Here is a 12,699-nt window from a genome sequence, read left to right as displayed (position 1 = left end):
CTTCTAAAGAGGGCGCTAAGGGAAGAAGGGGTTCTTCAAAGAAGGAGGTGAAAGAGGTGAAGGAGGTGAAGGAGAAGAAGAAGCTTTTGACTGGTTCTGCTTCTCGTCCCCTGGGAGTCCATGGCTCGGACGCGCAGGCTCAGCCTTCAGGCGTGATCAACGCTGATGGTTCTGATACTGAGTGGGATGAAGATTGGTATAATTATCTTCATTCAGAGGAGTTCGCTCGTCGAGAAGAATAACGTGTTTTTATTTTGTTTGATGTGTATTTTGTAACGCTCGTCGGGCAGAATAACATGTTTTTGTTTTGTTTGACGTGTTTTGTTTTGTTTTGTTCGGATTTCGGATTGTATCGCACAATATTTTTGTATTGGATTTATCATGTTAATAAAAATACGTACTACTGTAAGTAACAAATGACGGAGGAGGTGTAACCGGGGTCGGAACATATGACGGAGGAGGTGGATGTTCGGAGGAAGAAGAACCGGAGGTACGTCCACCGCGAGACAAAGGAGCCAATCATTGTAAGCTATAGTTTATCATTATCATCTGGGGACGTCATTTCTAAAAAATCAAGATTAAAAATAATAAGATTTTTTTCCCAATTTTTTGTAATGACGTCCCCTGATGATAATGATAAATTATAGCTTACATTGATTGGCTCCTTTGTCTCGCGGTGGACGTACCTCCGGTTCTTCTTCCTCCGGACATCCACCTCCTCCGTCATATGTTCCGGCCCCGGTTACACCTCCTCCGTCATTTGTTACTTACAGTAGTACACCTTTTGAAATTTGGAAGCCTTTTTTTCTCCCCACCACTCTCTCATCCCCACCTACCCGTGTTCAACAATATATATGTAACTTTAATTTTATGTAATATTATCGTTGTAATATTCACCCGATTAAATAAAGCGAATTGTTGTTGTTTTTCATTTTATTCTGTCCAGACATATTTTCGGAGGTTCATTTCCGAATTCTCCAAGGGGGGTGTGTTCGGAAATGAACTTCCGAAACACCACATTTTCTGAAAATGTAACTTTATTTCGGAGATGCATCTCCGAAATCAATATTTTATATTAAAAAACACATGTTTTCGGAGATACATTTCCGAAAACACCTTTTTTAAGAAAATAAGTACAGTTTCGGAAATGAACTTCCGAAACAAGGGGTATTGTGGTAAATTCACCATGGGTTGGCAAGAAGGTTAGGAGGTGGGTGAAGAAAAATTCTAAATTTATCATGAATTTTATTCATAATTTATAAGGTTCTTATGGTTTAAAAAATTAAGACTGAGAAAATTTATATTTAAAACTTAGTTATCAACATAATTTTAGCAGCAAATACAGACGATTTCATTTTATTCTAACCATGAGAGGAGGATACAATTTTGAAGCCTGTATTCAGGGGGATTAATTTTAACTGCAATTTCTATCAAATTCAATGTATAAGTGGGTAAAGTTTTGGAATAATGTCAACAACTTTTTTAGTAATTATACAGTTTATTCCTTTTAAATGTCACACCCACACCCGTTGGGTTCGAGTTTTTTCACCTAAACCCGAACCTGCAGCAAAATATATAAAATATATTTTTCCTACAATTTTCCACAATATTACATATATATATATATATATATATATATATATATATATATATATATATATATATATATATATATTAAATGGATAAGTTATAAGAGAATGTGAGAATGAATAAAAACCGTCAGATTGAAAAAAGAATGGTTGTTATTAAGAGGAAAGAGAAATTATTAATCAGATTTTAAAAATATTTAGTGTGATATCCACAAATAAGATCATATGAACTTATTTAAATCCAATGGTCAAATTGAATGGTACATGATGAGGCACTTGAATGATCCCTCACCCTAGAAGCCACCAACAAATGAATTATAGATTTTCATTTAAAAAATTGATAATTTTTTAAAAAATGCATAAAAAAATTAGAAGTTGTATTTGAGAGTTGGTTACGAATATATTAACACCTGACATTGTCAAATATTGGTTTATATTGTGTAAAAACATAGTAATAAACAACAATATTTATGTTAACAAGTAGAAATAATAAATAATAAATATAAATGAAGCAATAATTTATTTAAATTAAATTAAATTTTGTTAATATAGAGCCAAATAGTTGGTTATTAACTCTATGTAGGAATCGACTTCTAATTTTTGCAAAATTCCACTATCAGATTTCCTCCGATCCAAAAATCAGATCACTACCAAAACCCATTAAGATGAAGAAGACCGCATTAACGAACTTCGTAGAAGCTTTTGATTTTGCATCGTTTTCAACCTTCGTCATCGAGGAGATCTGTAGGAAAACGCAATGTGATGAAGCTCTTCTACTACAAAACCTCCTCTAAGAAACTACAGAAACTGAATCACAAAGCGAAAATAGATTAATGCTAGGATGTCAGGATCAAGGGAAGGTAAATGCACTACCATTGGTCATCAAAGCTACCGTGACGAATCATATTGTATACGGTTTCCTCATAGGTGTTTGAAGTAGGATTTTTTCATTTGTTTTGGATCATGGGCTTGAGAATAAGTCAAATTAGGCCTAAGATAAAATCAGTAAAGTTCTCTCATTTTCCTTTTTATTCGTACAACATAAAAATCAGGTACAGACAACGGATGGGACAAGGTGTAGCATGGAAGACTGCAAGTACAAAGGAGCAGGCGGCACTTGCCCTTTTTGCTACATGACGCGCATAGTGGGTGTTCTACGTACTACCTTTTGTCTTCAAGCGCCTTTGTTCTTATCCATTCAAACCAATTCTCCTTCCAATGCATATTTCTTCCATGTATGTCGTAAGAATGCATTTGTTGTTTCTCTTTTCCTCTTAGCTGCTTCCAGCCTTCTCCTTTCTTTTGAATCCCAGTTACTGCCCTAACTCTCATGCCTGAGCTCATCATAACTACCTAGCAAACAACAACAAATACAAAAAAAAAGTACAAAAGAATTTCAAAGTTTAAATCAACTACAAATATGCAACATTTGTGGTTTTCTTCCAGGGGTAACATTTTGGTACTTTGAAGCTTATTCTGACAGTATGAAGAATTTTGATGATCACTTTTACCTAGTTAATCCTCAGGCTGAGGAAGCGCATGTGAAGATCCTCCACGTAGGACCCGGACCTTACTCTGTTTGTTAGGACATCCTCCATAAGTATTGGACTCAGAGCCACTACTTGACAAGGAATGTGTTATATGCTTACAAGGAAAGAGACCTATTTCTAGAGGAATTAAACTTGAAGAATCAATTTGCGTCCATAAGGAGCTTGGATGCATCGGTAACTTTGATAAACTGGGCGAAAAAGTGTATTCAAACCCGTTGATTGGTGGGTGCCAAATCAAAAGCGAAAATGAAGAGAATCATTGGTAAGTGGCACCATGGCCTTATTTTCCTTGTTTCATTTTCTTGAACTTTCTCTAATGTCCCTTTTCTTAATCGTGTAGATGGAATGAAGAGCGGGGATGTCATGTGGCAATTGAGGAAAGAGATTTAGATGACTGTTACTTTGGTTGGAATTTCGAGTACTCATTATGTTAGGGGAGCTTCCACTTAGGGTACACCTACTATAACGCATTTTGGTTCAGTTATCAGGCAGGTTTCTCAAACAATTCCTCCTAACGCTCGAGTGGGGTCTTTTGAGTATCCTGGTACTATGGTGGAAAATGTCACTACAACATTTTTATCCTACGGCAACGCCTAATTTTAAGGTGGTAAAAACGCCGTACTCGTAGAGAGTAATAGACAACAAATTTTATATTTTGTTGGGGTAGGGTATATATTTCTTACAAATTTTATGTTAACGGTTAAAAACCGTTCTCGTAGATCACAAAAAAAATGGCATATATCAGCAACGGATTGAAACCCTTCTAATATATATTTTTTGATATTTAATAAAATATTTATTATAAGAAAAATTTCATTTGGCTTAATTGAAGATATGACTATTCTAATTCTCAATAAGCACCGTTCCCTTTCCAAATATTAGTGAGCGCTAATCTAAATTGTGGCCGTTCCCTTTCCAAAATTTCTTGAGCGCTAAAATCCCAAATCTTCCCTCCCAACAAATTTGCTTGACTCTTCTTCAACCAAAACAATCAGAATAAACCCTAACCCTTTCATTCTTCAAGCTAATCAATCTAAACCTAACCCTTTCTTCTCATCACACAAGATTCTCTCCTGCGTGTCCGATTTGTCAATACGGATTGGATCTCTTGTGTAAGCTTCATTGCCTTGGTCACTCGAGAACGAAGGTTAACGAAGAACACAACAGTCACTCACGAACGAGGTATCACCACTTCTTAGTTCAACCGGTTTATATTTCATTATCTAGGTAATCTTTAATTTGTACCCCTTTCTCATCTCTCTGGGACTGTACGTGGCAAGCAATACAGTCGAACTCGGGAACTTTCTCTCTGCACTTTTATGACTAACAAAATGATTGGTGGAATCAATTCATAAATTGAAACTAATGTTATTTTGAATTGTTGATTTTTAGGGTTTAAGTTTTTTAGTTATTGGTGTCCTCAAGGGTTGCAGAAATTTCAAGGGTTGGCATACTCAACTGCAGTAACTGGTGAGTTTCCTAACTTTTGAGTGTTAAGGTGATGAGTAACTACAATTGACATGATAATAAATTACTTCTAACTTTTCATTAGAGTTAGAGATCATGATTCAGAGTGTTATTATGTCAATAGATATGAGTGTTGCTTCATTTACTTGAACTTGTTTCTACATGCTGGTTTCTTTGTGCTTGTTCTTTATTTTTAGGCAATTAGAGAATAGTTTATCTTAATGTTAGAGAAATCAAGGTGATTGTATGATGAACGTGATAACTTAAGCTAGTGTGTTGAACAAGTCTATCTTTGTAGGGATTTTATTTAGCTATATTAATACTTTTAACTTTTCGGTTGAAGATAAACTTAAGCTACTTGTACATTGTTGAAACACATCTATGTTTATACGGAAATGGAATCTTCATGTTATAGTATTAGCTTCATGTTTAAACCAAAATTGTGATATATTTCATTTTTTCCACTACTTTATGTTTTTTATGTATTTCATAAAGCTCAGTTACTAAACTGCCTGCAAGTAAACACCTCCAGCCACTTTGAGTTCAATGAATTTGTTTTAGTTGCCTCTATTCAAGGAGAGGGTTTATGTTTTAGTTTATGAGTTATATTTAAATTGAATTGAATTTTTATACATCACTCAACAATAAATTATTTTTGGCTAATCTCAATAACTCTACAAACTACTTTACCATCCTTTCCACTCATTGTGCAAGTGTGAAATCTATAGGGTCTGCAAATGAACCTCTTTTTATTTCTAATTATTCTGTGTTTCAATCACTTTCACTCCCTATTTCAAATTATTGTTTGTGTTTATAACATTATTTCCTCAATTTCACTACCGGTATATGCTACAACAACAATAGTAGTAGAAACCAATCTCTTTATTTCTTTTCTGCTAACATCTCAGCATGCTGCCCCAAGTTCTTTGCTGTTAATCTCTGTCAATCTGCATTCAATTTATTTCAAAAAATTAGTAACTGCCAATTTTACTTGAAATTTGAATGGACATGCACAAAATTGCAGATAATTGAACTTGTGAAGAAGCACATACTGACTGCAGGACCAAAGCATTTTCCTTTCACTATTCCACCTCTACATCTATAAAGGTTTGGTTGTCCATTTTTATTACTCTAATGCTTATATTTTATTCTGTTGTTGGAGTTTGAATTGGAATTTTTTTGGATATGATATCTTTGATTGCAATATATTCTTAGCATCGCTGCATGCTTATGGAGTCCCTTCTTAGCATCACAGTTTACTTCCTCTCCCAATATGTTTTTTTGAACTTAGTTTTACTATAAATTAATGAATTATAGTATATAGTCAATTACAAACTTAAAAAACAAAAACCAGTTTTCACTAAATTAATGTTAAATATGAATTCCGAATGTGAGCTGTTAAAACTTCCTTTTAGTGTCACAATATGTGTTTCTTCTTAATGATTTTTCTTCTAATGTGCTAATTATCTTAATTTTAAATTTCATATCCAGTGATAAAGGATTGATAATTTGACATGAATTAGTTCATGGAAACAAAAATATGATTTATAAGAGCTAAAACTTCATTTTCTTATGCCATATAAAACAAATATGACAATAATATATAGTGGTGAGTGTGGTGAGGACCGCCACTGTTTTTTAGATGTGCTTGTATTGAATTAGATCCACTTTAGTGAGGCTAATTGTATGGTAATTTTCTGGGATTTTAATGAATCGAGTCGAAGTCAAGTTACAAATAATTTGCATCAAACTTGAATCAATTTTAATCAAATTTGATTCGGTTTGCTACTAGTATATCTTTCTAAATATATATTTTTGCAGGAAAAATACAATGTCCCAAAGGAAGGAAGGAAGGCTGTATTTGCTACTGTAAATGATGCTTGGAGACGATACAAATGCTCTCTTAAAAAGAAGCATTTTAGTAAGTACAAAAACTTACGAGAGCAGCTAAAAAATCGTCCACAAGAGGTACCAGAAGAAGACTTTAGAAAGTTATTGGAGTATTGGAGAGATGGAAAAAATCAAGTAAGTTATATTCATATTCATGTTTTACATGCTGAATTATGTGTTGAATTAAAGTCACTTTTCAAATGCATTCTATGCTGAATGTAAAAAGTAACATTTCTTGTGGGCTTTATGACTAACATCAAACTATTATGTAGGAAGTTAGTCATCAAAATGCTCAAAATATAGCTCAACTGAAATGGAGACATCGAATGGGGAATAAAGGCTTTGCTGTTATAAGAGAAAAAATGGTATTCTTTTTAAAATTATTTAAGTGAATATTAAATTGTGTTGCTTATTAATAGTCTCATACTCTTTGTTTTACTTGGTTTAGCGTGAATGTAATGAAGATAAAGAACCTCCGACTCAAGCTGAAATGTTTATTGCTACTCGACAAAGTAGGAAAGGAAAGGAGTTGGATCAAGAAACCAATACAGCAATTGTAAGTATTATTGCAAGTTGTTGTTGACCTTGTTTGTTTGAAAATTAGAACAGATAAAAAAGATGTGTGCTTTGGCAACTGAACAGGTATTTTACTAATGGTTCTAGAACCGATTCGAATTGCCATTACCCACACATAAACCAAACTGAACCATTGTTTTTAAAACATGATAATTGATATTGTATTAGAACTCAACCATGAAAACTTGTTACCATGCTATAATATGTGTATCTGCAATCACAAATAATAGTGATAAAAATATAATTATATATCCTAACAAACTAAAAACGATACTAATTGGTCAATAAATATACAACGAAATATATATTTTGAGTTACCATTGTGACAGTCTTCCTTGCATTTAGTCATTAATATATATCTATTATTAACTTATATAGACATGTAAAAACCATTGTCATGAAGAAGTATCAACATTAGTCAATGTACCCAAAGTTCAAAGGCAGAATATTATTTGAAAAGTATCATCCATCTGGTGAATGTCCAATAATTGTAGTCTAGCTTTTATTCAGGCTGTGGTATTTTGATTGTTCTCTCTTGTATTTTGTTATGTTCTTTGACTTTTATTTACTACTACTATATTGTGTACATTGAGTATAGTGTTGATTTTGTATTCTGTTCTTTTCCTTTTATTTACTACTATTTTGTTATGTATTGTATGCTAGATAAAGCTTCAAGACTTGATTGAAAATCAAGGTAAATCTTCTTCAGAAGCTTTTGAAAGTGTATTAGGCAAACAAAAACCTGGAAGAGTGCGTTGCCACGGAAGAACCACAACACCGACTCTCTTGAAAAGAAATGAAGAAATTGCAAAACTTAAAAGAGATCATGCTGCCGAGGTCAGACATGTGATACAAGAGATGGAAGAGAGACGTCGTCAAGATAAGGAGGAAACAGAAAGAAGAATGCAACTTCTCCTTAAGACCGTTCTGAATCAAAACACCTCAAATTTGGATATAGAGGCTCTGGCAGCTTTGATATCAGCTCCTGCAACTGATGCTAATAGCGCCTTACGTTCTTCTGCGTCAACACATGCTCCAATTAATGATCAAGTAAGATTGAATTATTTTATTCTTTACATTCTAATTTTAAGGCCTTCGAATAATAATCTTATTTCAATTAAATTATACTTTTATTTTGCAGAACATGAATGATGATATGAATGGAGATTTTCAGTCATTCGGAGATGAAGAAACATAAATGTAGAGATGTAGATGTTTAACTTTTTCTAGTGATTCAAGATGTTATTTTGATTAAGATGAAGATTAACATTATAGAGTTTAAGTTTACTTTTAGAGATTCAAGATGTTATTTTGGTTATGAATGATGATTGACATTCAAATATGTACATTAAAGATGTCATTTTGGTTGTGAACATGATTGACATTAGGATATATAATGAATGAATGATGTTATTTTGTTATTTAATTTATTAAATATTTAATATCATATTAAAATTGTATTTGAATATTCTTATATATAAAAAAGTGAATGATGATTGATATTATTTATCAGGTTTATTAAACAAACAGATTTTATATTTAAAAAAAAAATTCAGCTTTTGCAATGGTTAGAAAGTGTTTCTGTAGTTATAAAGCGTTGCTGTTTTAATTGAAGAAGAAATTGATATTAGAGTCTATAAGAACGGCTAATCATGGACTACAGTAAAAAATCGTTTCTATAGAAAGTAAAACAGCCGTTCCCTTAACTAAACCAATTGCAACGGTTATAATTTGCAAACGGGGTGCAACCGTTGTTGTTTGGCACCGTTCTCTAAAGATTATTAAACAACGTAAGACGTTGCTGTTGGATAAACAACCGTTGCGAAAGGATAAGGGAACGCCTCAGATTGGCACGGTCCAAAAACCGTTCTAATAGGCAACGGCAACGGATTTTTTGGATTTTGCAACGGTTTTCGGCCGTTGCCGTATAGTAAAAATGTTGTAGTGTGTACAACTGCTTTCCCGAGAAGTAGCCGAGAAGAATGAAGTTTTGGCTTCCGTTCTAGTATCTTTGTCCAAGGCGGAGACCGCTCTAAAAGAGGTAAACTGGTCCAATGGATCCTGCTAAAAAAAGGATAGAAGAATTGAAGAAGTTTATGAAAAAAATCTCGAGAAAGTCAGAAGAAGGATGTTGATGGTCTTTATGTGAGTACCAAGAGAACCTTGTTCTTTCTAAGGAGCTAGTCAAGTCGTTATAAGAGAATTTCTCTATTGCCGATGGTGCTTTTGAGAGTACTTTAAAGCAAGTGGAATATTTTTATCCTGATGTTCGTGTCTCTCGAGATCGAGTTTGTTTCAATCGAGCTATCAAGGATGGGGAAGTGATATTTTTGATGGATTATCTCACGTTGTCACTTTTAAAAAGTGAAATTCTAGTGATTAAGCTAGTAGACACAAAAATTGTTTTAATAAAATTTAATATTATTAATTTATATTGATTTTTCAAATTTAAAATTACAAATAATTATACTAATATGATAAAAATGCAATAAATTAATATGATTGGTACAAAATGTAACATATAGCATACTAAAAATCAATACTATACAATATAGTGATCAATTTTTTGGTTAAAAAATTTAAAATTGGAGATGCGGGGTATCGATCCCCGTACCTCTCGCATGCTAAGCGAGCGCTCTACCATCTGAGCTACATCCCCATTTATATTAAATTATTATTTTTAAAAGGATCGATTATATTTGAAACTCAAAAAAAACTATTATTATAATAATTAAACATAAATAATTTTCACTTTTGACACAATGAAAATTTCATTTTAAACTCAATTTAATCAAATCAAATCATTTTTTAAAATATTTTTTATTTATCTCATTTTTCATTATAAATCGTTTTAGATTTTTCACCCATGTTAAAAAATAATAATAATTGTTGTATGAAAATGAAAAATTATAAAGACTTTATAAATTTTTTTTTCATTAATGATATGTGGAAGATACATTTAAGGATATAATAAATATTTAAGGATATAATAAGAAAAAGATCATTAATTATTTATTAGAATTGTAAAACAACTTATATTTAAATACAATTTTTTTTTCTAAAACGACTTATTATAAAAAATGGAAGGAGTAATAAACTAGGCAACGTGAGGAATGTAGCGGTTTGATTTAAATCAATTTTCACTTAAAAAGAAATGTTTGAAGCGATGGAATCTATTCCAATTTGGTTTGATTTAATTTTTAATGTTTTAAAAGATAAAACCAAATTAAACTAATTTGTTTAGTTTGATTTAGTTTGGTTTATTGATTTAGAACAATTTTTTTCAAAGAATATATCTATCATATAACTATTATATTCTATGCTATATTTTTTTAAAGGGTAATGCTAACGAGTGCCCCGGGGGCACTGGTTAAGAGTTTAAAATGATATATTTTGTTTATTAAACACTTTTATTAAATGTAGTGAAAATTAAAATAATTGACTATCATGAGAAATAAAAGGTATGTTTTTCTTAAAAACACTTGTATTCAATGCATTGCAAGTTTAAATAATTGATTTATTTAAAGAATATTTTATATATTTGGAATTCTTAACCAGTACCCCTGGAACACTCGTTAGCATGACCCTAATGTTATAATGGATTCAAAGGTATTAAGTTTATTAAATTTTAAATCTGATTATGTATTCAAAGGAATTAGGGCTTATCAAAATCTAAATTATAATCGTTTCAAATGCATTAAGTTTTTTTCAAAAAAAAAAAAGAAAAACTCATGATAATGTTAAGTCTCTTTTTTAAATATATATGGTAATGTTGCAATTTTTTTATTTATTTAGGGTAAATTATAATTTTCAAGGACTAAAGGTTAATTTAGAAAATTTTCAATAGTCCCAATTACACAATTTTTATTTATGATTTCAATTTAATATTTTATGAATTTATATAATTAATGATTAATATTTTATGGATTCACCATTGGAAGTGTTTTTGGATTTTGGGCTACGAGTTTTAGTTTATTATGGATGTGGCGCAATAAGAAGATCATATTGATGGGTATCAGAGACTGTTCGATCTTGGTGCACATATTGGACAAAAGGTGTCGGATTATGCGGAGGCAATTCAAATGAATATGGTCATCATGGAGCATCCTAGAGTGTTTCAACAAATTTCTTGGTGCCCGCTGAAGAGGGGTTGGATGAAATTGAACATGGATGGAGTTATTAATTGGGGGGGGGGGGGGGAGTAATTAGGAACGATAGTGGGGAGATGATAATTGGGTTTGCGAAGTTTTTGGATAGCTGTAATGTTTTTATAATAGAGTTTTGAGGTTTATATGAAGACATCAACTTAATTCATGATAGGGGCATGTTGAAAGTGAATATTAATGTTGATTCCACTAAGGTTCTTAAAGCTATTGGGTGGAGGTGTTCTAGTATAATAGAGAGTCTTTCGTTTATTAATTGAATCTATAGCTTCATTGATGATTTGGAAGAGGTATTTATTTGTCACTCATACAAGGAGACGAATAAATGTGTGGATGTGCTTGCGAGTATGGGTTGTGGGATTCACCATGATGTGATGCTTTTTGATGTTGCTTTATATTGCATTGTTAGGTTGCTTGAGGAGGATGCTAGGGTGCCTCCACCACTAGGTTTGTGTGTGTAGTTTTCTTGTCTTCGGGCTTCGGCCCTCCTTGTAACCAAAAAAAAAAATTGATATTAAAATTTTATTTTATAAAAAAAATATTAATTTTTTTTATAAATAATAAAATGTTAGCATTTAAAATAAAAAATTCTACAAATCAAAAATATGAGACCATTATGATCGGTAATTACACAAATTTGTTATGAAAAACAAAAATTTATCATTTATTAAAATTTAAAACTTCACCAAAATAATGTGGATTAATGTTCAAAATTATTTGGTCAAACTACAATTACTTATTTGTTTTTTCTTAATTTTTTGTCTTAAATCAGAACAAATTATAACATAATACACCAACATTTAAATTTTTTTGTAAGCAACTTTCATGTGAATCAATGTATATTATATCTTTTTAAACAATTTAAAAATCTCCGTGCAAAAAGTGTGTAATTTTTCAAATAGTTAAGACTAATTGAAAATTCTACAGTTAAATTAATATATGTGTTTCATTATATAAGTACGACAAAAGTAAGCCATTATTTAAAATTTGAGGAAAACGTGTGTCACCTATAAAATATTTTTCACAATTTGTAAGGGTTGACAAAAAGACATGTCCGCCATCTTTAGGTCTGTCCAACAAAAGTCCAGAAAAATGGGACGGAACAAGGCCGGCATAATAGAAGGTGCGGGCGTAGAATCTTTTTCTTTCTTGCAAAAAAAAAAAAAAGAGTGAGGATGGGACGAGTCCAACATGCATTGCTCGCTAAAGCCTAAAACTTGAAAAAAATCATGCCCTTACCATTAATCCATACACACAAAAATAACGGGGGTGGGGTAGACAAGAAAAACAAAGCGGGATGAGTAGACATAATATGAGTGTCAGTCTCAAATATAGGCTCACTCTGCAAAAAAATGCAAGCAAAATCGAGTCTGTTTTTCACCTATAACAATTTGTGTCATACAACAAACATGTATATGTTGATTGCATCAAGAAGATTGCAATTTATTCTCATATCTAATGTTC

At 31.8% G+C, this 12,699-nt stretch overlaps 1 protein-coding gene and 1 non-coding gene across 2 annotated transcripts; one reads left to right on the top strand and one right to left on the bottom strand.

The window, feature by feature from the left end:
• The first annotated feature begins 3,385 nt into the window (after window positions 1-3,385).
• LOC131626717 (uncharacterized) lies at window positions 3,386-8,546 on the top strand. The gene is made up of 7 exons (XM_058897552.1): window positions 3,386-3,401; window positions 4,532-4,609; window positions 6,399-6,631; window positions 6,769-6,861; window positions 6,945-7,052; window positions 7,736-8,122; window positions 8,214-8,546. The coding sequence occupies exons 1-7, from the start codon at window positions 3,386-3,388 to the stop codon at window positions 8,268-8,270; spliced, it is 972 nt and encodes a 323-aa protein (XP_058753535.1). The 3' UTR covers window positions 8,271-8,546.
• A 1,112-nt stretch (window positions 8,547-9,658) lies between these two features.
• On the bottom strand, window positions 9,659-9,731 carry TRNAA-AGC (transfer RNA alanine (anticodon AGC)). The gene has a single exon. It is a non-coding gene; the product is annotated as a tRNA-Ala (tRNA).
• Window positions 9,732-12,699: the final 2,968 nt, after the last annotated feature.

Source organism: Vicia villosa, unplaced genomic scaffold (genome assembly GCF_029867415.1).
Source record: "Vicia villosa cultivar HV-30 ecotype Madison, WI unplaced genomic scaffold, Vvil1.0 ctg.000320F_1_1, whole genome shotgun sequence".
NCBI lineage: Eukaryota > Viridiplantae > Streptophyta > Magnoliopsida > Fabales > Fabaceae > Vicia > Vicia villosa.
The sequence above is the reverse complement of the archived record's forward strand: the minus strand, read 5'-3'. Positions and strand labels throughout refer to the sequence as shown.

Excerpts from the sequence above, each read along its gene's own strand:
- LOC131626717 (XM_058897552.1), top strand. Across the intron at positions 6,862-6,944 it reads CTGTTATAAGAGAAAAAATG|CGTGAATGTAATGAAGATAA; the intron begins GTATTCTTTTTA and ends TACTTGGTTTAG. Across the intron at positions 8,123-8,213 it reads ATGCTCCAATTAATGATCAA|AACATGAATGATGATATGAA; the intron begins GTAAGATTGAAT and ends TTTATTTTGCAG.